The following is a 22933-nucleotide window of genomic DNA, read 5'->3' as shown; positions in this document are numbered from 1 at the left end:
GGAGTGTGGTGTGTTCTCCCTGTGTCTGCGTGGGTTTCCTCCGGGTGACTGTCTGTGAGGAGTGTGGTGTGTTCTCCCTGTGTCTGCGTGGGTTTCCTCCGGGTGCTCTGGTTTCCTCCCACAGTCCAAAAACACACGTTGGTAGGTGGATTGGCGACTCAAAAGTGTCTGTAGGTGTGAGACACAGAGGAAGTGAATGTGTGTGTGTGTGTGTTGCCCTGTGAAGGACTGGCGCCTCCTCCAGGGTGTATTCCTGACTTGTGCCCAATGATTCCAGGTAGACTCTGGACCCACCGCGACCCTGAACTGGATAAGTGCTTACAGACAATGAATGAATTCACTATCATGTTTTCTACTGTCTAAATTCACTCTAGGTTAATTCTATAGAATTCAATAGTGCATTCATACACTCACATCTGTGGGTTAATACTTACATTTTTACATATTTTGCACATACATTTTGAATTGTACAGTACTGTGAAAACACTTTAGAGATTTAATGAGATTTAAAAAGCTATTAACCTGAGAAGTAAGAGCTTTTTTGTTTACAAAAATCCCTAATACCAGAATGAAAACAAATTTCATTATTAAAGTAAGTGGTGACATTCTGTGTGAATGTGTTGGTTTAACCCTTTCCAAATTGCTCCTCGTGGATGTGCAGCATTATTTGAGGTTATCATCCCATACCTAGCTTTACCGGTTAATAAATGAAGTGTGGTGTTGATTTAACAAATCCGTATTATTAAGGAGAATATATCAAAACAAACTTCACACTTGCTCACGATACATCTATTACTTTCTAGAAAAAAATACTTTTTTTTAAATCATATTTTTGTTTGTCTTGTAATTGTGAAAAATTATACTTATCAAGAATATCCATCCATCCATCCATTATCTGTAACCGCTTATCCAATTTAGGGTCGCGGGGGGTCCAGAGCCTACCTGGAATCATCAGGCACAAGGCGGGGATACACCCTGGAGGGGGCGCCAGTCCTTCACAGGGCAACACAGACACACACACATTCACTCACACACTCACACCTACGGACACTTTCGAGTCGCCAATCCACCTGCAACGTGTGTTTTTGGACTGTGGGAGGAAACCGGAGCACCCGGAGGAAACCCACATGGACACGGGGAGAACACACCAACTCCTCACAGACAGTCACCCGGAGCGGGAATCGAACCCACAACCTCCAGGCCCCTGGAGCTGTGTGACTGTGACACTACCTGCTGCACCACCGTGCCGCCTTATCAAGAATATATCATTTTTAATTATTATATATAATAATAATAATAATAGTAATAAACCTAGATGCCGTGTACATCTATTACATTGGACGTGTACTGTTGGTTAAAGCTTGGTCACCGGTCACCTGTTTTTTTGTTGTTGTTGTTTTTTTTAAGTGAAAATATTTATTTAATGAAAGTGAAAATAGGAAACAGTATCAACACACTTCTACATATTTTTATCATACACATTTTCAAGTTATTTCGCTGAATTTTACATACTGAAATAAACAAAACAGTGCCTGTGTAAAACGTTGACATGTCTGTTTTATGTCTCTCGCTTACGGAAGGTGTTATCTTTTTTTTTCTCTTAGAAAATCAACAATGCACACGTTCTTTGACTTTGTTCAAATGTTTGTTTAAACTGCATTCCTGTAGTCTACATTTATCAGCAGCGCCCCCTTGTGTCAGCCTCTAGAAATTACAGCTGGTTGATGTGTTAACACCAAAGCCCAAATACCTCAAGTTCCAACTGGCGATACACACAGTATTCACATGCTCACTGGGTTTTTGGATCCTGTGGTATTTGTCTAAAATAATCAAAGCAAAAACCTCCAATCTGTGATTCCTTATTTGTTTTCTTTAAAGGAGCAATGACATGAAGCTTATTTATGTCCGTTCTTTCCGACACAAACCACACACATGGTTGAACATTTTTATAGGTGACTTTTATTTAATCTTATATCCACACATTTCCAGGCAGTGTGTTTTCCACATTTAATGCAACATAGACTGGCGTAAAATAGAACCACAAAAGGGAGCAGCACACTAGAGCACTGACGTCGTGTACACATCCCGAGGAAGATAAGGAGAGAGTCCTGGACAGTGCCAAGATCTATCCTTTTATTATATTTTGAAAAAATGCTCCAGTGACCGTCTCTTAATGCTTCCCTCTCTTTTAAACCAGAACAGCCCCAAACCTAAACCTGGATGAACACTCTCTCCCTGTCTCCAGTCCTTTGGGATCTCAGTCACTCTGGTTCATTATATGAACAGCCATTAGATCGTATAATCACATAGCTCCACTGCATCTGAAGCCACTCCGTCCACCTGTAGCATTAATAATAACAGTGTGTTATCAGGAAATAAGCCATTTACAGTGGTTAGTTACACTTTCACTTATTTCAGTTGTTCACTCTTGCAGTAGTAATTATATTTGGCGTAGTCATCACCCTTTTTGTTTAGAATATATGCTGAGTTTGTACCAGAGGTGAAAGTTTTTATTATTATTATATTTTAGACTGATGATAAATCTGATGTAATGAAAGAGATACACATCGTATCGGCAGTGGGTATCAGTCTGTAGAGCTGGCTGAAATATTTGTTATTAGTCAGTATGTGAATCCATGTTTCTGTTTGCACACACAAAAATAAACCCATAATAAATCCTCAATTAAGAATAGAATTTTTGATTATTGTTTGGTATATAGATTTGCGGGTTGTTTCCCTCCATATAAAACTCCTTTCTGTGGGGAGGGGGTAGTCATACTCCTCGCCTGGCAGAAACAAAGTCATTACACTCTTTTAAAACTGCATTGTGGGTAATCCCGAAAGCTTGATTCATATTGCGTCTGAAATTGCTTTTTTACCACCCGTGAATATAACAATGTTTAATAAAATAATTTTAGAAAAGCCAGGTCTTCTGCCTCTAGACCCAGAGCCTCTACAAAAACAGTCACAGAGAGGCACTGTAAAATCATCGCATAGTGGATTAGTGATTGACAGGAGATTTAAAAACCTGTCAAAGAGAATGTTTTAAAAGACGGAGGTATGCTCTCGTTGCATTGCTCTTCTTTTTCGTGTGATTTATATGAAAACCCGAACATGCTCGAGTCAGGGCTATGTCCATTAATATGAATGATGTTAAGGTTTGACGCTAAGCCAATAAGACACTAATTCACTGGGAAGATGCATATACATGAGATACACTATAATCCACCAAGGTAAAGATTAAAATTTTACAGATTTAAAAACTGGCATCCCAAATGAACATCAATCAGTCAAGAATACTGAGCCAATTGAGCTTTAATCAAACAACGAATCCAGTCCAGAGTTCATCCAGAGGAATTAGCAGATTGATTATGACTGCATTCTGTGCGTTTTGCTGCATTACCTCTGCTACATTAACCTGATGAGATGCTAGAAAGCTGTGATGCCTTGTGTTCTTCTAGGATGCAATTATCTTTGATAGACCCCAGTTACACAGACCAGGCCTGCAGCTTTTTGACCAGATGGGCTTTTTGCCTGCTGTTGTCATGACAACCTGTGCCTTGAAGTAGCCCTACTTTGTGCTTTGCTCAGACTGCCCGGCTGTTTTTATATATTTTGTCAAGTGGCACACAGTAACGGGGCCTAATTCTGCAGTCGGAGCAAAGCAAATGTCAGCATCTGTTTGTTATTTAGCGTTTGAAATGCTACTTATTAATTTCAGTCCTCCCAGTTGCGACTATAAATATACAGCTAGGTGTGTGTGTGTATTAATATCTGCAGGTTATAGTAGCAGTACTGCAATGTGTTAGCTTATTTCCTGTTTTTTTATGACAGCACCAAAATCATATCAGCGTTTCCATAGCAACAGCATCTCGGCACCGCCAACGCCCCTCTTTCCTCTAATTCCTGGTTGCTAGGATACGAGTGCTCCTACTGACACAGAATTTTCTGCTTGTTGCGCACTTTATTTTTCCCAACATTTCCCCATTGGTACCAGCCTCTGAGCTGTTGTTTTGTTTCTGTTTAAAGGAAACATCAGATGGGAAAAACATATAGTTGGATATTATAGAATAACTGTATTTATATATTTATATAAGTGTTGACATTCTGAAGCTACATGAGGAGTACCATGTTAATTTATTTGAAATGATTGCTTGCCGGAGGTCTCCTTACCAGCCTCCCCCATGTGTTTGGTCTTCCTGGGGCGGTGGGCACGTTACACAGGAAGACGATACCACTACTTTAGATACGTTGTCTGTCATGACAATCATTGTTGTTGTTACTAAGTAAGTCTGAACAGATAACAGCGTTCAGCAAAGGGAATCTATTAAATCACGACAGATTAGATTAGACTTTCTTTCTCCCTTTTTGATATGCTCACGTGGTCTGGGTCACAATAGATCACATAATAGATTCACAAGCACTGTACGAGCATGGGGACCAGCCTGGATCAGTCCAGAACAACCTGGTCCGGATTGTGGTCCAGTCAGGGTCCAAGCACTTCATCCGTTAGCCGGACCTCCAGTCCTTTTTGTTTAGACAACACGACAAGGAAAGATATAAGTCCAAAGGTAGCAGAGAGAAGTGAAGCCGTCAAGATTGAACAAACCGTCATTTCTGGTCTGAAACTTGTTTTAAGCTTTCGTATCTTTCTTTCTCTGGCCAGTTTTGGCAGAGTCTCACCACTTGGACTTTTTTCGCTGCTTTGGTGCAACTTGCTTGAACCCTCAGCTCAAACTACACCTGCAAATAACAGCCCTCTCAGCCTGGGTGACTGTTCCACCTGGTACAGCCTGCCGTCAAACAGCCTTCGGATTAGTTTACCCCTCAAAAAAAAAATCACCAATCTTCATTGGTTATTTGTTCAGAGGCTTGTTGGATTTGAGTGTCCCGGTGGTTTCTGCAGTCACTCCATCTGTGATGGTGGCATCAATGGCGCTTTGGTCAACAGGAGCCTTGGAGTCAGAATCCTTTCTGGAGTTGTCTGGTTCCCAGAGAAAGAATTCATGAAGAAGGGTATTCACTATTTCAGGGCATTCCATCATGACCATGTGACTGCCCTCCTCGATCACTTTCAGGAAGGCGAAAAGAAGGATCTGGAAATATATAAACACAGTGAGAACTATAGAATATATGGCATTACAGTTCAGTCAAATGGTGATGGAACTAGTCACTGAATGTTCTGCCATGTTTTACAAAACCCTGCTGGTCTGGCTGAATTATGATCAATCAAGCAATGTTTGGAATAAGTCTTAAAACTTTTAAACTCTGGAATAACTAATTCTGACATCCTGCCTGTTAACACTCCTCTTCTCAGTAAAATAAAAAGCCTTTTGTTTCACGCAGTACACATCTGCCTCTCCTGCAGTGACATCTGCATATGCGTAATGCTCCTTAACCAAGGATATGCTTCACACTGGTTCTCTTGTTCACTGTGGCCTTGCCGGCCATGGAGTTTTAACTGTAGCACAGTTGCAGATTCTGTTGTATCCATTAAAATCATTGTCAAACAATATTAATTCTCTATTTGAATCTATTGTGAAGTATATTACGAACTAATACCTCTGCCATGCGCTGGTCCTCGTCCATCGGCACAAACTTGTCATAGAGGCCATGCACCAGCAATATTGGCACTGTGAGTTCGGCATGGTAAACTTCATCTCCCTCCGGCCAGTACTGACCACTCATCATGGCCCGGAGCACAAACGGCGACACGTTGAAGGCATTTCCCTCCTTTAACAGCTGCTTTTCTTTAGCGCCCTGTCTGGCGAAGCCAGCTCTAATGGAGAAGGAGGGAAGGAGATAAGTGGTAAATCCTGTGCTAGGTTACACGGTAAATGTCCTTTGCATTTGGTGCAATAAGAGTAGATAAGTGTGGCTACATACTTGAGGAAACTCCAGGCAAGGCAGGGAGACAAGCAGTGCAGGACACAAGAGGGCAGCTGAAAGATCGAGCACAAGCTGGGCTCCAGTGCCGTTGGGCCTCCCCCGTTAATCATCACCACTTTATGCACCTGCTCAGGGTACTCGTGTGCCAGGAACGTACAAAATGACACCCTAGAGCATGAGAAAAACAGCAGGGAAGATGCCATTTCATTACATTTCCTCAAAAGAAAGTGTCACAGAAACCAGATAACTAGGTGAAATTTAAACATGCAAGTTTAGACACCAAATTGCCAACAGTAATTGTCAAACGTAATCGTAAACAATAGGTTTACCCATATGAGTGGCCGATGAGGATGTTCCGCTTACGAGCATATCTTTTAAATATAGCCCGCAAGTCCTCTGCAAGGGCATAGAAGGTGTAAGCGGCTGCTATTTGTGGGGCCGTACTGGCACCGTGCCCCGCCAGGTCGGGGGCAACAACCTCATAACCCAGCCTGGAGAAGAAGTCCAGCTGGCGGCCCCAGATGTCCAGTGAGCCCCCGACACCGTGGATGAAAAAGAGAGCTACGTCTGAATGCGTGCCCTTGCAGCTGGTGATGCGCCTCTCGGAGTCTATCAGGACAGTGCGCTTGGGCTTCCGTCTGCGGCGTCTTGGTGGAGGTGCGGGTCTTTGCTGGTCCGTGGTTGGAAGTGGAGGTGCAGGCTTGGGGTCAGGAGACGAAGGGGCAGTGGAATAATCAGCCAGATCCACCTCCACTGTACTGCACTGCTCCACATCTCCGTTCTGGCACTGGAGGATCTCGGAGTGCAGGACGTCACCCAGATTCTCAATCACCAGCTGCCCATTGCGGTACAGAGTAATCTTGCGCTTGCAGTGGATAACTGCACCCTGTTCCGGCTGGGATTCAGAGACAGCTGGACGTTCGGGCAGGATGTGGCGCACCCGCAGCACACGACCCGGCTTCACCTCCACAAACTCGAAGCCATCAGCCGGGCCGGCATCCGAAGACTCCACGGGCAGGACCACATTGGCAGTCTTGCCCGTCAGACAGCATAGGATGCTCTCCGTGATGCTAGTCAGCATGGTGTCTGCTTATCTGCACAGATGCATATAGGTACTGATCAGTAAATATAACACAGATAGCTCTGTTGCACACATTGAAGATCAACAATTAGTAATGGGGTCTGTTTCTTTAGCCCTGAGGAAAAGGATTCAAACAGTGACTTTCAAATGAGCTCCAACACCTAAATACCCCACTACATCTGAACCTGGTTGTACTAAAGCTGTAGTTTCAGAGTATGGGCTACCATATCAACACTGCAGGCATGGAATGCAAGCACAGAAACACACACAAAAGAGGCTGCATGCGATTGCTGATGTGGTGCCTGACAGCTTCTGTCAGCCTGCAAAGCGTAAGCATTTTCACAGCCACAACAAAATGTACAGTGCTTGCAAAAAGGCTTTCAGGGAGCTTCGAGTCTATGCACATTTCCTGAGCTTAGGGCATATGAAGAGTAGCAATTCAGAAACACTTCTCTGCTGTTTTTACATTAATGCTGAAGACCAGTAATCGAGTACTACATGGAACTCCCATCACCGAGTACTTCAAGGAAAAAAGCAAGACCAAAAACTCACCCATATTAATGACTTGATTTGATACGCATGAGCTAAGTGGGAAGGGGAACACAATAGGCTGCTTGTGGCTTTTCTCACCACTGTTGTGTTCATGGGAGTGAACACACACTGCTTTGCATTCTGACCTACACTTGGGTCTAAAAATATCCAGGGCTCTTCCATCATGTTTCCCTTGAGTATTAATAGAGAAGGTGGCCCAAAGCACATGACTGCATCAGTGCCATCCATCTAGATGAATGCTATTTTGGAGGCAGGCTTGGGTTTCTGTTGATAGTGGACAATTGCCAGCCATCTGTGGTCCAGTCACGATTCACAAGTACTTGCAGCTGTCTGTAAGAAGGTGTATATAGTGTATGTTTGCTAAAATATAAACAGTCAAACAATGCACAAATCAGAATTAGGGTGGGGGAAAATGTGCATGTGGACATTAACCAGAGGACTTCGGATCTGGAGCTTGATCTGGGACTTTGCCGTTACTGTGGAGAAAATACTAGGTGGTCAATCAGTTACATCACATTTGATGTAAAGATCTTTGGCTTGGTTTGTTAGTCCTGAAATGATTTACTTGTAAGTGTGGTCATTTTGTCTGAGGGAAGGAGATATTGACGTCTTAGCGGTTTTATTGTCGATGTAAACACAGCACTCACAGTCAGTACTGTTGAGTTCAGCAGGTAGATTACGTTTTGTTTATGTTCAAATATGTATTAAATATCATAACTAACTCTAACTCTGACCCTTCCTTCTCAATCTCTTGTGCCCCCCCCCCCCACCCCCACACACACACACACACACACACACACAGACAGAGCTCCTGTTTCCATGTTTGAGCCAAGAGCTACACTGAATTGTTAATTTTTGTTCCTAAATACTAAACTTATGATGAATAAAACAGTTTACCCAGTAAACAATTAGCCGTTGATTCAACGTTGGAATAACGTAATGACTGCCGTCTAATCAACGTTTTCTTAAGGTTGAAAATGAAAGTTGAAAAGACGTCCAAACACAGACATTGAAAAGACGACTATTAGACGCATTTTGGACGTCCACTGACGTTATCGATTGGTCACAACTTAACTAACTTATTAAGATGGGATTTGGACGTCCATTGACATTTAAAATATGTCATTGACGGACAGACAACTTTTAGACCTATTTTGAACGTCCAGGGACCTTCCTTGTTTACTGGGTAGTCTTATTCTAATGCAGTTGAGTGTCTATCTCATCTCTTGCAGAAAGGATTTCACTTTTTCATTTCTGTATTGATCAGGTGTAGCAGCATTAGTCAGCAGACGGCAGCAGCCTGTCCCCTGTGTGCCGGACTGGACCCAGACTGACTCCTGGACGATGAGAGTGCTGATGGGAGCTGACGGTTTCATGACAAGCAGCAGACAGATGAAGAAGATAGATGGATACTCCTAAGGTACATTCAAAAGCCTGGACACTCCTGGTCAAATTGCTTCTTGTTGATTTTCCAAGAGAACTGAAGTACACATTCTATACAGATCACACTCAAGCACATTTTAATCCACATTTAATGGTTATTTGCTGATGACATTTGGCCAAATCAAGAGGTATCTGGACTGTTAATGTGCAGGTTTAAATCTTTACTGAGACCAAACATCCTCAGTATGAATACACTGGGCAAAAAAAAAATTATATTTAATATGTTACTTATCATATCATGGTGCATCCTGTACAGAGCTGTACGCAAATCCACATAAATATACCCAAGCTAGATTTACAAATCTAGCAAACAGACACAAAACTCAAATATTTACAAATATAAAACATCAAATTTGAACTTTAAAGGGGTCATCTGTGATTGTGAGGAAACGCTGTTCTCAGTTTTGTTTACGTTCAGAAGCTCTGCATTCCTTAATGTGGAACCAGAGGTTTGAAGGGAAAAAAATTACTATTGTTTGTATTTTGTAAGTTTTTATTTACTGTTTGAATTACCACAGAATCTCACGTGGTACTTGAGTTGTTTGGTTTTGTAGCATTTTAGGTTGGTGATTACTTTCATGCAGTTAGCACTCTCCCGAATTTAGAGTCAGTTCCATCTACAGCAAAAACAAGTCAATATTACCCACCTATGGAGCAAGAATGAAGCAATATCCTTATCTCTGTTCATGCTTTTCAACATTTGTCTGTCTCTTCACAGTCTTTTTTACCCATTTACAGACACTGGGGCTTCGTAAACACGTAAGATCTGTTTTGAGCATGCACACAGACTGGAGAGCTCGCAAATGGTGAGGAAATATACTTTTCATGAAAAGTATTTTTTGATTAAAATTGTGCGGATCGTGGTTGGTCCGCTGTGGCGACCCCGGATGGGAGCAGCCGAAAGACGAAGAAGAATTTCCATCCATCCATCCATTATCTGTAACCACTTATCCAATTCAGGGTCACGGTGGGTCCAGAGCCTACCTGGAATCATTGGGCACAAGGCGGGAATACACCCTGGAGGGGGCGCCAGTCCTTAACAGGGCAACACACACTCACACACTCACACCTACGGACACTTTTGAGTCGCCAATCCACCTACCAACGTGTGTTTTTGGACTGTGGGAGGAAACCGAAGCAGACACAGGGAGAACACACCGCACTCCTCACAGACAGTCACCCGGAGGAAAACCACGCAGACACAGAGAAAACACACCACACTCCTCACAGACAGTCACCCAGAGGAAACCCATGCAGACACAGAGAGAACACACCACACTCCTCACAGACAGTCACCTGGAGGAAACCTACGTGGACACGGGGAGAACACACCACACCCCTCACAGACAGTCACCCGGAGGAAATCCACGCGGACACAGGGAGAACACACCACACTCCTCACAGACAGTCACCCGGAGCGGGAATCGAACCCACAACCTCCAGGTGTTGTAGCTGTCTGACTGCGACACTACCTGCTGCGCCACCGTGCCGCCCGCAGAAGAAGAATTTTTTTATTAAAATCGTGAATGCAACCTTTAAGACACATTTAAGACTTTAACTCCGATTTGTAATTAATACATATTGTGCACTATAACGGACAGCCTAATAACACCACTATATCATTCCCCTCTCTATAATTTACCACAGTTCTGTCTGTCCTTTCCACCACTGTCTTTCTGCTCCTCCCAACTCCACCTCCATCTCCCTCTCCACCTCCACTTGTTCTTCCCGGGTTCATACTGGGGCGCCATCCATTATTTAGACTTAACAGGAGGATTTTGGCTCTAAATTATTCATAATTAAAGAACACTTTCAAGATGAATTCAGTGTCTTTGAGGCTTACTGTTAGTCCAGCTATTGTGGAACTGCTTCCTGCCGTGACATTGGGACTAGAATTTAACACCTGAATGCCCTTGCTGCATTCCAGGGTGCTAATATGATAAGGTGCATTGATTTAATGAGATCTAATTTCTTTTCTGACACTGTGGCACAGACAATGTCACTATGTTTGTGATGCAAGGAGAGCATCTCTTCAAATTCAATGAGAAATCAAAAGGTAACCACATATTATACAAGCACTAGGAACATGTTTTAAATCTCATGCTAAACTACTAAAGCTGTGTTTTCTGATATGTAAATTATATACTATGGCTCCCAGATGTTTATTCTTTTACATCCTATTTTCTACACATTAAATTTAATATAGAATATTGTAAGTACTACATCAGAGCACATATTACTTTATAACAGAGACAGTCCAAACCACTTAGCTTCAAATGTTAACTGTATGTTAAAGAACCATGGTCTGCACTGATTTTGATAAAGGGGGTAGTTTGAGTTTTCACTGCTCAGGGCGACAGGGATAGAATTGCGACTTGGGCTTTAGATGCTGCTATGAATTTTCTAGACTTTCTGCTGGCACAGAGGGTTTGTGCTGAGGTGTCTACACCAGTGCCTTCCCTAAAATCAATTCTGTAAACAGTAGGAAGGCTGCCAAGTTTACATAACCCACAGTCTGCAGTCGTATACAAAAATTTGGATACCTCTGGGTAAAACATGTTTTTTGTTAGTTTTCCAACTGAAAACAACTTAACATCTTCCACCAGGGATAAAGTTAGAGTTCCTCAGCTGTGTGGAGTGGAGAAAACATACAAAAAAGTGTGCAGCATGCTGTCCATAGGACAAAGATGAGGTATCCCTGCTGAATAATTTTTTATAGAAAATTACCAAAAATTAATAAGGTAGTATTTAAACAACACTGACCACTGGGTGAAATGGGTTTTTCCCAACTTTGTGTAAAATCCTACCAAAGTACATGGGTGTTGATGAACATGGCAACTGCCAAACAGCCATTCCACCACTCGCTCCAAGCCTGTCAACACTGGACACAGAAAATGCCAGCAGTTCTGCATTTTTGACTGTTGTTGCTGTAATTGTTGATCAAAGCTGCTATTGCTGCTATAAAATACCTGAATGCCCACTTTTGACTTTGGTTCCGATGTGAAGTACAGGAAAAGGGCCAACAGGAAGGACACTGGGACCAAGCTGAACATCATTGCAACATTTCAAATGCAACAGCAGTGTTTTACTGAGAGGAGGAAGGTGTATTGGCTCTTTTAAATTTGGCAAAATAAAGGATTCTCCTCTCCACAGGGATGCTCATTAACAGACTGGAGTTTGCACGTGGATCGATATTGGAGGGGTGAGCTGTATAGATGAGGAGGGAGTGAAGGGCAGAGAGAGAGAGAGAGAGGAGTGAGGAATAAGTGAACACAGCAGAGGCTCAATAACCTGTCAGTCAAGGCTCTACAAGAAACCATGAACATGTGACGCATTTTCAGTGCATATAAGAAAATGAAGAGGAATATATTGCAGACTGGATTATGACTGTGCAGTTATCAACATGTATAACAACACAGCATCTTTGGACCTACATGATGTCCCAGAGAAAAATACATTACAGACTCTTTATATTATAAAGAGTCATTGAAAAAATCCCTCCATTTGTAGCCTAAGAGGCATCCCCAGTTTATCAATGGAGAGACTGCCTGCAAGATAACATTAATCCTGCAGTTACTCACTAATTCATCAGATGCTCTTTAATCAGAACACTGATGAGGATAATTAAATAGCCCGTGGTCATATCAATACGTTTTGTCACATGTTTTTGCTTAATTCCATTGACTTATTTAGGTCAGCCAATTCCTGAGGACGTGTGAGCATGTGAATTAAATCGTACATGGACTGGCCCATATTTTCACCTAGTGGGATGAGCCTCTGACGTGTCCGCCTTCAGTCTGCAATGCAGAATTAGTGTGCAGGCCCGCAATAAGTGTGGGCAACATTTATACAGAACACGGTCTACGCTTGTATTGTCCTAATCAGTCCTATGCATAACCATATAACTTTGTTTATTGACTAGCCATTGTTTTATTCCTAATAATGTATTACTATTTCTTGCATGAGTCAAGCACAACCCAAACCTTTACTAATTTAATTCTTGGATGTGGTGTTAAATATATTTTGGAATGGAACATTCCTTAATTCAAACCAGCTGCTGCTATGTTACACATACTAAAACTACTGTAGTTATTAGATCAGTGCATGCACTGTGTATGGCACTAAATTGGAGACTAGTCTCATATGATGCATGGAAAAGGCATTTACCCCTAGCACACACACACTACACATACAGTACATGAAGGCTGTCCTATAGCAGGATGGAGGTGCATGTTAAACGCTGGGCTAATGTAATAAAACACCAGCATCCAGTGTTATTGATCACAGCACAGGCTGCAAAGTAACGTCAGTCTGAATGCAACCCTTAGAATGCACAATGATGCAAGCTTACATTTTAAATTCAGTAGGTTTGGATTTATGTGCAGTATCAGCTGTAGGTTACCTGGGATGCTGCTGCTCAGGGATGGAGTCTCTGCAGCCCTTCGTCCTCCGCAGCGACACAGTGGCAATTCATTCGATTTCGAAAGCAAAAAAAAACTCCACGACCTGTGATGTTTCTAAGCTTCTGCCCTATGATTTACTGGTTGTGCAAAAACGCGCCTGAAACGACTGGCGTCGTTGCTTCATTTTTAGATTGTCTGAAAACATGCTAGTTTTCCATAGGCATCTTCCACAGGTCACACACATCCCCATTAACGGGCGTGTAAACTGGCAACCCAATGCCCTTGTTTTCTGCAACCGTGCTAGGCGGGGCCTTCTGCTCGTGTCCTCTGATTGGCGTGCTGTTTGACCAATCGCTGGCGTTACGTCTTCTGGCGCTGACCAATAAAACGCCTCCAGATTCCAGTACTGTTGCTATGGTGGAGAGATCACCCAGGAGACGAGCACACAGCAGGACGGCAAAGATTTCTTCTAACACTTCCACTGTAGAGTTCATTTAAAAATGTGTATGTTCAAAACGCACAAGGTGCACAACTAAACTGCGTGCTCGGTGTCACTCAATTCAATTCAGGTTATGTCTGAATAAAGAGTTTCCACAAAATGATTGTAATTTTCCACTTGAATGAGTTTAATAATTACAGGCAATAGCAGGGTTTTCATTATTCTGTTACATATCTTTTATAATTACTGAGTGTTTGTATTCATTGGCACATGTTTATTGTATCTGGAAATATCTGGTGTTTGAAGAAATATTCTAAAACTTGTTGCATGTTCTCGTTATGAGAAGGTTTTATAGTATCATGCGAACTCAGACTCAACTCAAATTTATTTAATTCCAAATCATAATGAACTTTTTAAAATTTTCAGCAAACTCCTCACAGACAGTCACACGGAGGAAACCCACGCAGACACAGGGAGAACACACCACACTCCTCAAAGTCAAGTCACCCGGAGGAAACCCACACAGACACATGGAGAACACACCACACTCCTCACAGTCAGTCACCCGGAGGAAACCCACACAGACACATGGAGAACACACCACACTCCTCACAGTCAGTCACCCGAGGGAAACCCACACAGACACAGGGAGAACACACCAACTCCTCACAGACAGTCACCCGGAGGAAGCCCACGCAGACACAGGGAGAACACACCACACTCCTCACAGACAGTCACCCGGAGCGGGAATCAAACCCACAACCTCCAGGTCCCTGGAGCTGTGTGACTGCGACATTAACCTGCTGCACCACGTGCCGCCTCGGAAAACATTTATTTACCAGAAAATTACCCACAGGTCCCAGTAACTATATGAAAACAACAAAAGGAGATTAATTTGGGGTGTTTAAACCTTGTCTCTGTTACAGGTTCCAAATTGGTGGCAATTTCTGCATTTAACACTGTTGGACTCTGAGGTACTACTGTAGTGTATAATGTTTTTCTTATAATGATTATTAGTGCAGTACTTGCAGGATTAGGTTTTATGATTCTCACTTAATCCTTTCCAGCGTAATTACAGCACCGTATATTAATAAGAAAATGACAATATCTCTCACAATATCAGATGTGCAAATTAGGCTCAATTAATTCATTCATTCATTGTCTGTAACCACTTATCCAGTTCAGGGTCGCGGAGGATACCGAGCCGACCCGGAATCACTGGACCCAGGGCTGAATTCCATTAGTCTCATTCAACCCCTAAGAATATAAACATATGACACAGAAAGAGTTGCTTTGTATAGCATTTTTGACACTTGATTTCTTGTCTCTCGTGCGTATCCTGCAGAGCCTTGGAATGGAGCCTTACATAGAAAGTATTGGCTCTATATCAAGGCAGGCACATCTTTCAATGAATGAAAAAGTCCATAAGGTGCTTAGTGAGGTCTGTGCTCAGTTGGATTCTGTTAAGACCATGTGGGCAGAGCTGGCTCTCCATGGTTTCTCTTCCTCTAGGGTACTATGGGGTCTCCATATGCACAGCTTTGCTCAATGGCGAGGTTATACCAGTGTCCTTTTCCTCCTTTATATGCACTGGTAACTATCCGGGCCCAGCCAGCCTCCCCCTGTGGACAAAAGGTCAAATTACATCCATCATTAGGATACTCCAACCGCACTAATAATGCAATGTGTAAAGACTTCCAACTACATTCAGTTATCAGTCTAAATTTTAGTTTACTATGTAATACCTCTGGGTTTTTAAAAGGACAATGATACAGGGGTCACACAACAAATCCCACAGCACTCTATAACTTATAGTTTTCTCTTTGTATAAAATATGGAACTAAAATATATTTAGCAAAACTATGATATGAGGACTGACCCAAAACTCTCCCCAAGAGTTCCTGACTATCCAATACTCTGCGCCATCCTCATCCACACCCCAGCCGGCCACAGATATGATGTGGTTCATTAGAGAGACAAAATGAAACTCTGCAAACAGCCCTCCCTGATAGGCCTCAAACCCCTTCGTTGCCATAATACCGCAGCTGGAAAGGAAGAGAGAAGAAATTAAAGCTGCACATATTTAAATACACTTCAAAATGTGAGTAACGATTGAAAATAAATCAGAAAATAATTTAGAGTGATTAAAAAGGTTTTCTCCTGGGCTTTACACAGTATACAAAAACATTATATTGTGATTGTTGCTACATGTTACAGCTGTGATTTGCTATGTGAATCATTAACGCTTGTTGGATCACATGAATGCCTTGCCTTGATTCATCAAAACACTCGCTAAAACTTATGAAAGACGGGTTGATAAATGTTCTCAAATCATGCATTACACAAGCTTTTAGATAATTTGGAAGTGCACAGGGGTATTGGAGTATTGCAAGGGCGGCATGGTGGTGCAGCAGGTAGTGTTGCAGTGGACCTCCAGGGACCTGGAGTTTGTGGGTTCAATTCCCGCTCCGGGTGACCATCTGTGAGGAGTGTGGTGTGTTCTCCCTGTGTCTGCGTGGGTTTCCTACGGGTGACTGTCTGTGAGGAGTGTGGTGTGTTCTCCCTGTGTCTGCGTGGGTTTCCTCCGGGTGACTGTCTGTGAGGAGTGTGGTGTGTTCTCCCTGTGTCTGCGTGGGTTTCCTCTGGGTGACTGTCTGTGATGAGTGTGGTGTGTTCTCCCTGTGTCTGCGTGGGTTTCCTTTGGGTGACTGTCTGTGAGGAGTGTGGTGTGTTCTCCCCGTGTCTGTGTGGGTTTCCTACGGGTGACTGTCTGTGAGGAGTGTGGTGTGTTCTCCCTGTGTCTGCGTGGGTTTCCTTTGGGTGACTGTCTGTGAGGAGTGTGGTGTGTTCTCCCCGTGTCTGCGTGGGTTTCCTCTGGGTGACTGTCTGTGAGGAGTGTGGTGTGTTCTCCCTGTGTCTGCGTGGGTTTCCTTTGGCTGACTGTCTGTGAGGAGTGTGGTGTGTTCTCCCTGTGTCTGCGTGGGTTTCCTACGGGTGACTGTCTGTGAGGAGTGTGGTGTGTTCTCCCTGTGTCTGCGTGGGTTTCCTCTGGGTGACTGTCTGTGAGGAGTGTGGTGTGTTCTCTCTGTGTCTGCGTGGGTTTCCTCCGGGTGACTGTCTGTGAGGAGTGTGGTGTGTTCTCCCTGTGTCTGCGTGGGTTTCCTCTGGGTGACTGTCTGTGAGGAGTGTGGTGTGTTCTCTCTGTGTCTGCGTGGGTTTCCTCCGGGTGACTGTCTGTGAGGAGTGTGGTGTGTTCTGCGTGGGTTTCCTCCGGGTGCTCCGGTTTCTTCCCACAGTCCAAAAACACTTGTTGGTCGGTGGATTGGCGACTCAAAAAAGTGTCCATAGGTGTGTGTGTGTGAGTTGCCCTGTGAAGGACTGGCGCCCCCTCCAGGGTGTATTCCCGCCTTGCGCCAAATGATTTTTGGATAAGGGTTACAAATAATGAATGAAGTATTGCACAAAATATTGTGTAATAATATGCTGACAGTCAACAAATGCCCAAGTTAACCAATTATTGTGAAGCTTTAAATCTTAAAGCAATTATTAAATGTTAAAGCTTTATCGTCTAAGAATATTAGTGAGTAAAAAACAACAATAAGGATAATTCATGGTAGATGGGAGGTGACAGCTTTACCTGATTGGCCCATTCTTGTATATTTCAGCTTTCATTTGATCTCGTCCCCAGATCTCCCCGTAGTCTCCTACTTTCCACAGAGTGTAGTTCTTCACAATGGAACAGGAACCAAAGAATGAGCAGGTACCACACTGGTTAAACGGATCACATTCTACACACATGAAGAAAATCAATGAAATTGATACTGATTGCTTTAATTCGTTTAATCATTCAGATCAATTAATGTTAATTACATGATTAATAGATTTTACCCTGTAAGGTGATAAACTTGAAACAAACTGCAGGTTTGTTATTCAGCTTATGTCAATAAAACACAATTTAATGCATGTAATTTAAGTGGAGTATTAAGAAATGATGTATGTGTATAGTTAAGTTGGTTATGGAAGGAGTGTTGTGAACTTACTTTGATTTCTGGCTTGATAGTTGTTGCAGGTTTCATCGGGAATGCCCTTCTCATGTGCATAAGCATACACACCAAGATGGTCTCCTCCAAAACAAGACCCCGCCCCTCCACAGTCAATCACATTCTGCACTGACAGGTAGGCTGATGGCCATGCCCCTTTTCTTTTTATGTTTATACGATCTTAAGGAAACACAGATAAGATACACTTAGCTTCAATTAAACCTTTAACAGCTCCATAATTCTACACTTAAAAAATATTCTTCAAATGTCTAAGAAACACACACGTGTCTAAAGGTTTGTAGACACTGATTGTAATTAATTAATTCATTCTGCCACTGCACTGTGTGTGCAGTTTATCTAATCCCCATAGAAACCACAAAACAAAACAGGATGCTGTGGACAGAAAATCTCCATCCTGCACTCCTACCTGCAAGTGCACTTGTGGCCCCCATGGCCCAGCAAGAGCCACAGTACTGTGGGATGTGCTGGTTTCGTGTGACGCTTACATAGTTCTTCCCATAAACATTGCGCCAATCCCATGCTGAGGGGAGGTCCGAAGCGTTCAGGAACTCATGAGGCCTAGGGTAGGTACTAAGTCAGCCATATAAACAGGAGAAACAGTGAGTAGGGCTGAAAGATTCATCAGTGTTATGTTTAAAATGCTGGACCTTAATTTGTAGACAATAATTGCAATTTAAAGCATGGTCAAAATAGTGTTTTGAAAAAATTTACCAGAATAATTCAGTCCAGAGTTTCTGATTTTTCTTTTTCATTATAATCACTGTACTAGATTTAACTATCAAATATGTAAAGTAGGGCTAGAGGATATGGCCAAAATTTATATTACTGAATCTCAGTCGACATGATACACTCTGAAAAACTGAGTGTAAAGAACTGATGGCAGCATCCTGTAATGAACATCAGTCAGTGACAGATGCTGCAAATATTGTACACTGAAATATGGAAAATAAGGTTAAAAATGTATCATTGTTGAGTGAATGTGTGTGTTGCCCTGTGAAGGACTGGCGCCCCCTCCAGGGTGTATTCCTGCCTTGCGCCCAATGATTCCAGGTAGGCTCTGGACACACCGCGACCCTGAATTGGATAAGCGGTTACAGATAATGAATGAATGAATTAATGTATCATTGTTATTGAAACATTTTATATTATGACATACTGATACTAGATTATTGCCCAACCCTAGCGTTAAGATTATTATTATTTTTTTACTTTTGCCTTTATCATTATAATACATAGTAACATTCAGAACAGTGGATGTTGTTATTATTACTCTTATAAATATTAGCAAGAAGAAACTCAAGTTGCTTTTGTACATACGTACATTTAAAAGCAAATGTTTCTGCAGGAATAGGGTGTCCTTTGGCCCTAAAATGGGAGTGATAGCAGTAGTAATAATAGTAATAATAGTACTGGAAAAGTGATATTAGCAGCTGGACTACTATTTATACCAGTAATACTAATACAGTAGTAATATTACCTGTAGTATTAATAGTAATTAATTCTTGTGTGCCTGCAGTCATTTAATAGCAGCATTATTTCTACTATTAATAGTGCCTGCAGTAGTAATATTATAAGCGGTAATATTTAAATATTTTATGTAGTAATAATAGTAGCATAGTGTGACCAGACGTCCACTTTTACCCGGACATGTCCTCTTTTTTAGACTTAAAAAAATGTCCGGGCGGAATTTCACAAATTTTGTTTTTCTAGAGCTTACATAGAATTTCGAGAAGTTTCGTTTACAAACTAGTCCCGCCCTCCCCTACTCCGATTGGTTCGCTTGAGTGAGAAGGGGGCGTGGTGAAGTAGCCTAAAATCTTCTGATTGGACGGTCTGACTGTAGCGCTACCGTTATTGGTCGATAACCTTCTCTGTAAACATTTAATTGGCCAGTCTGCACGTCAGTAGTCCTTGTTTACGTCAGGCTTGTTTACCTGGTCACCTTATAGTAGCAGTAATAATAGTAGTAAACGTGTGTGTACTTTATACTAACAGCTGTAGTGTTGGAATAATACTAGTGTTATAGCAGAACTAGTGGTAATAATCTACCATCGGTTGTACTAAAGCAACAAAGCGCAATAACATTCTCATATTCAAGTTTATTCACCTTGAAAATGCAGGTCTGCTGTCCTTTACTCGCTTGTAACACGAATATTTATCAGCGCTGGATTCCTGAGCCTGTGTAGAAATATCTAACACAAACCACAGACAAAACAACACCGTGACGACCGGCGCCATGCTGTATCGTTTTTAAGTGCTTATGGCTGTTGTAGCGCCATCTATGGTATTGGAGTAGAAGCGTCTTTCCCAAGATATGGTTCCGGTTATTCTGTGGCTTTCAAAACATCAGCCAATAAAATGTACCACAAAAAGCACCAGAGACACAGTGACGCTTATGAGAACGATACAAAACTAATCTCCTGCTTATAGCTAGGGAAAATCCTCGGATCATTCGAGATCTCTACATGTCATTAAAATCTCCCTCTATAGGTTAAACTCAATAAACATATCCCCTGTTCATCAACATTACATAATTATACAGTAATTCCACACAGCAAATTCTCCAGTGTTGACTATTAGTGTTAACACTGAGAGTGTTAATTAAATTATTACACTAACAGTGTTCATTTTAAACTAACAGTGTTGATTTAACACTGGAGAATTTGCTGTGCAAGAAAGAAACAAACAACTATCCCCTAATGCCTTAAATGTGCCAGGTGCAACACTTTACAACTGCCTTCTTTTTGTATGTACAGATTTATGAATGTCCCATCTTTGCCTCTGCCTGCCCCTGGGCTGTTCACCTGCAGCCTGAAAGCTCTGCCAAGAGTTGGTTATGACCTGATAAATCATGGCTATCTGAATTCTCCCATTTGAGACTGTCATAGGAACACTGCAGTTTCAAAGTGGAAATGCTCAGACTAGTTATATGTAACGTAGCAGTATTTTTTTATCCACATTACTGGGCACATTTCATCTCACTTGAAAACATATGTAATCAATGTGAAAGTACTGTGAAGAAAGTACAGTGATTATGTACTATATATCAGCTATATCACCAGTAGAGGGCAGCAGTGGTGTAACGTACATAATACAGTCACGTAATAATGGCCTGTGTAAATTCACACTTACTGTTGAACAAATCATAATATTCCTGTAGAAGTACTATATGAGTGTCCGTTGTAATAATAATGACAGTATTAACAGTAGAAATATAAGAACTTCTAATAACAGTTGGGTAGAACTAATGAGCTACCTGTGATTTTAACATTCTCAAAACACATTAGCCTTGAGTCTACCTTTTTCTGTAGATTCTAGTTTGCATGTGCAGACATTTCCAAAGATGAATTCATGTCATTACAAGGTAGCACTGCTAAGTAGCATGTTAGCATATTAGCCAGCCTAGCTGCTGTAGACTTTAAAAGTTGCATAATATAATAAAATACAGTTATTTAATGTAATAGAATTTTGTAGCTGCAGTTATTTAAGTTGGATTTATAAACAGCTAATTACTGCCTTTTCTCTAGCAAGAATGCACATTGCCTGCACTAAATGCTTGCATCCATCAGTTCCATCATGGGAAGTATTAGGTCTGTTGACTGTACTTTTACATAATTAAATTCTTCACAATAGTGTTACAGCCTCGGATCATTACTCCACTTTTTGACCAGTCAGCAGAGTGCTTTGGGTTGAGATTGCCCTATGATCCAATTAGATGCAGCACGCTTCCCCTTAAATGCAGCCCATCACATTCTGCTTGTCAAATGAGGCAGGTATCTTAACATAATCAGTCAAATGTAGAGATCAGTGGTAATATGCACTCTTATGCTAAAAGCTGAAGAGCAACTAAATAGGAATTAAGCAGGGCTTTTGACTAAATGATGGTAAATGTTTGTTTATTAAGGAATAATTGCAGAAAATTCGATTTGGCTTGCACTGCGGGAGCTAGCATTAAAGTGACATTACACCACATTGTTCAGCCTGTTGTCCATGGAAAATGTGAAGAGACTGAAAATGTATTTCATATTTGGTTATTTATTGATTTATTTTTAATACTGTATAATCCAAGATGTGGGTGGCATGGTGGCGCAGCAGGTAGTGTTGCAGTCACACAGCTCAAGGGGCTTGGAGGTTGTGGGTTCGATACCTGCTCCGGGTGACTGTTTGTGAGGAGTGTGGTGTGTTCTCCCTGTATCTGAGTGGGTTTCCTCTGGGTGACTGTTTGTGAGGAGTGTGGTGTGTTCTCCCTGTGTCTGCGTGGGTTTCCTCCGGGTGACTGTCTGTGAGGAGTGTGGTGTGTTCTCCCTGTGTCTGTGTGGGTTTCCTCCAGGTGACTGTCTGTGAGGAGTGTGGTGTGTTCTCCCTGTGTCTGTGTGGGTTTCCTCCAGGTGCTTCGGTTTCCTCCCACAGTCCAAAAACACACGTTGGTAGGTGGATTGGAGACTCAAAAGTGTCCGTAGGTGTGAGTGTGTGAGTGAATGTGTGTGTGTGAGTGTGTTGCCCTGTGAAGGACTGGCGCCCCCTCCAGGGTGTATTCCCGCCATGCACTCAATGATTCCAGGTAGGCTCTGGACCCACCGTGACCCTGAACTGGATAAGGGTTACAGATAATGAATGAATGAATGATCCAAGATTCAGTAACATGTTGTATTCGTCTGGGAAGGCTTTAGACTAGAATACATTTTTTATGAGAATTTGGTTGCATTAGGTCACAATGGTGCGTTGATGTTCATTGGATGGTCAGTTTGGCATCACAAATGCCACCCCGACGCATTTCAAATGTATTTGAGGGTGCTTCATCATTTCAGAGAGCACAGTTCCCCTGCTCCTTATGCCTGTGGTCATTATAACTCACTAGCCAACACTTGGCATTAAACATTATGACTTTAAGCAAAACTACCACATCTCCAGAGCATTTCATTTCATTTAATCCTTTCTGTGTGCGGACAAATCAACATCTGTGTCCGGGGATTGCTCTTTAAAGTAGCTGAGTTCACTAAACTTTAGATGTGTTTCTCATGTAACTCATCTATACTGATTAAACAGATATGAATTCAAAGTAAAG

At 42.1% G+C, this 22933-nt stretch overlaps 2 protein-coding genes across 2 annotated transcripts; both read right to left on the bottom strand.

The window, feature by feature from the left end:
• Positions 1 to 1962: 1962 nt before the first annotated feature.
• Positions 1963 to 13625, bottom strand: LOC136675544 (protein ABHD8-like). The gene is made up of 5 exons (XM_066652135.1): positions 13368 to 13625; positions 6219 to 6983; positions 5887 to 6057; positions 5563 to 5779; positions 1963 to 5096 (listed from the first exon to the last, which is right to left on the bottom strand). Exons 2-5 carry the CDS (start codon positions 6968 to 6970, stop codon positions 4857 to 4859), a joined length of 1380 nt encoding a protein of 459 aa, XP_066508232.1. The 5' UTR covers positions 6971 to 6983; positions 13368 to 13625; the 3' UTR covers positions 1963 to 4856.
• Positions 13626 to 14009: 384 nt separating this feature from the next.
• On the bottom strand, positions 14010 to 20128 carry LOC136675648 (cathepsin Z-like). The gene is made up of 6 exons (XM_066652316.1): positions 19976 to 20128; positions 18275 to 18438; positions 17848 to 18027; positions 17445 to 17595; positions 15687 to 15852; positions 14010 to 15429 (listed from the first exon to the last, which is right to left on the bottom strand). Exons 1-6 carry the CDS (start codon positions 20104 to 20106, stop codon positions 15316 to 15318), a joined length of 906 nt encoding a protein of 301 aa, XP_066508413.1. The 5' UTR covers positions 20107 to 20128; the 3' UTR covers positions 14010 to 15315.
• Between the last annotated feature and the right edge of the window lie 2805 nt (positions 20129 to 22933).

The sequence above is a fragment of the Hoplias malabaricus genome, chromosome X1 (assembly GCF_029633855.1).
Source record: "Hoplias malabaricus isolate fHopMal1 chromosome X1, fHopMal1.hap1, whole genome shotgun sequence".
NCBI lineage: Eukaryota > Metazoa > Chordata > Actinopteri > Characiformes > Erythrinidae > Hoplias > Hoplias malabaricus.
The sequence above is the reverse complement of the archived record's forward strand: the minus strand, read 5'-3'. Positions and strand labels throughout refer to the sequence as shown.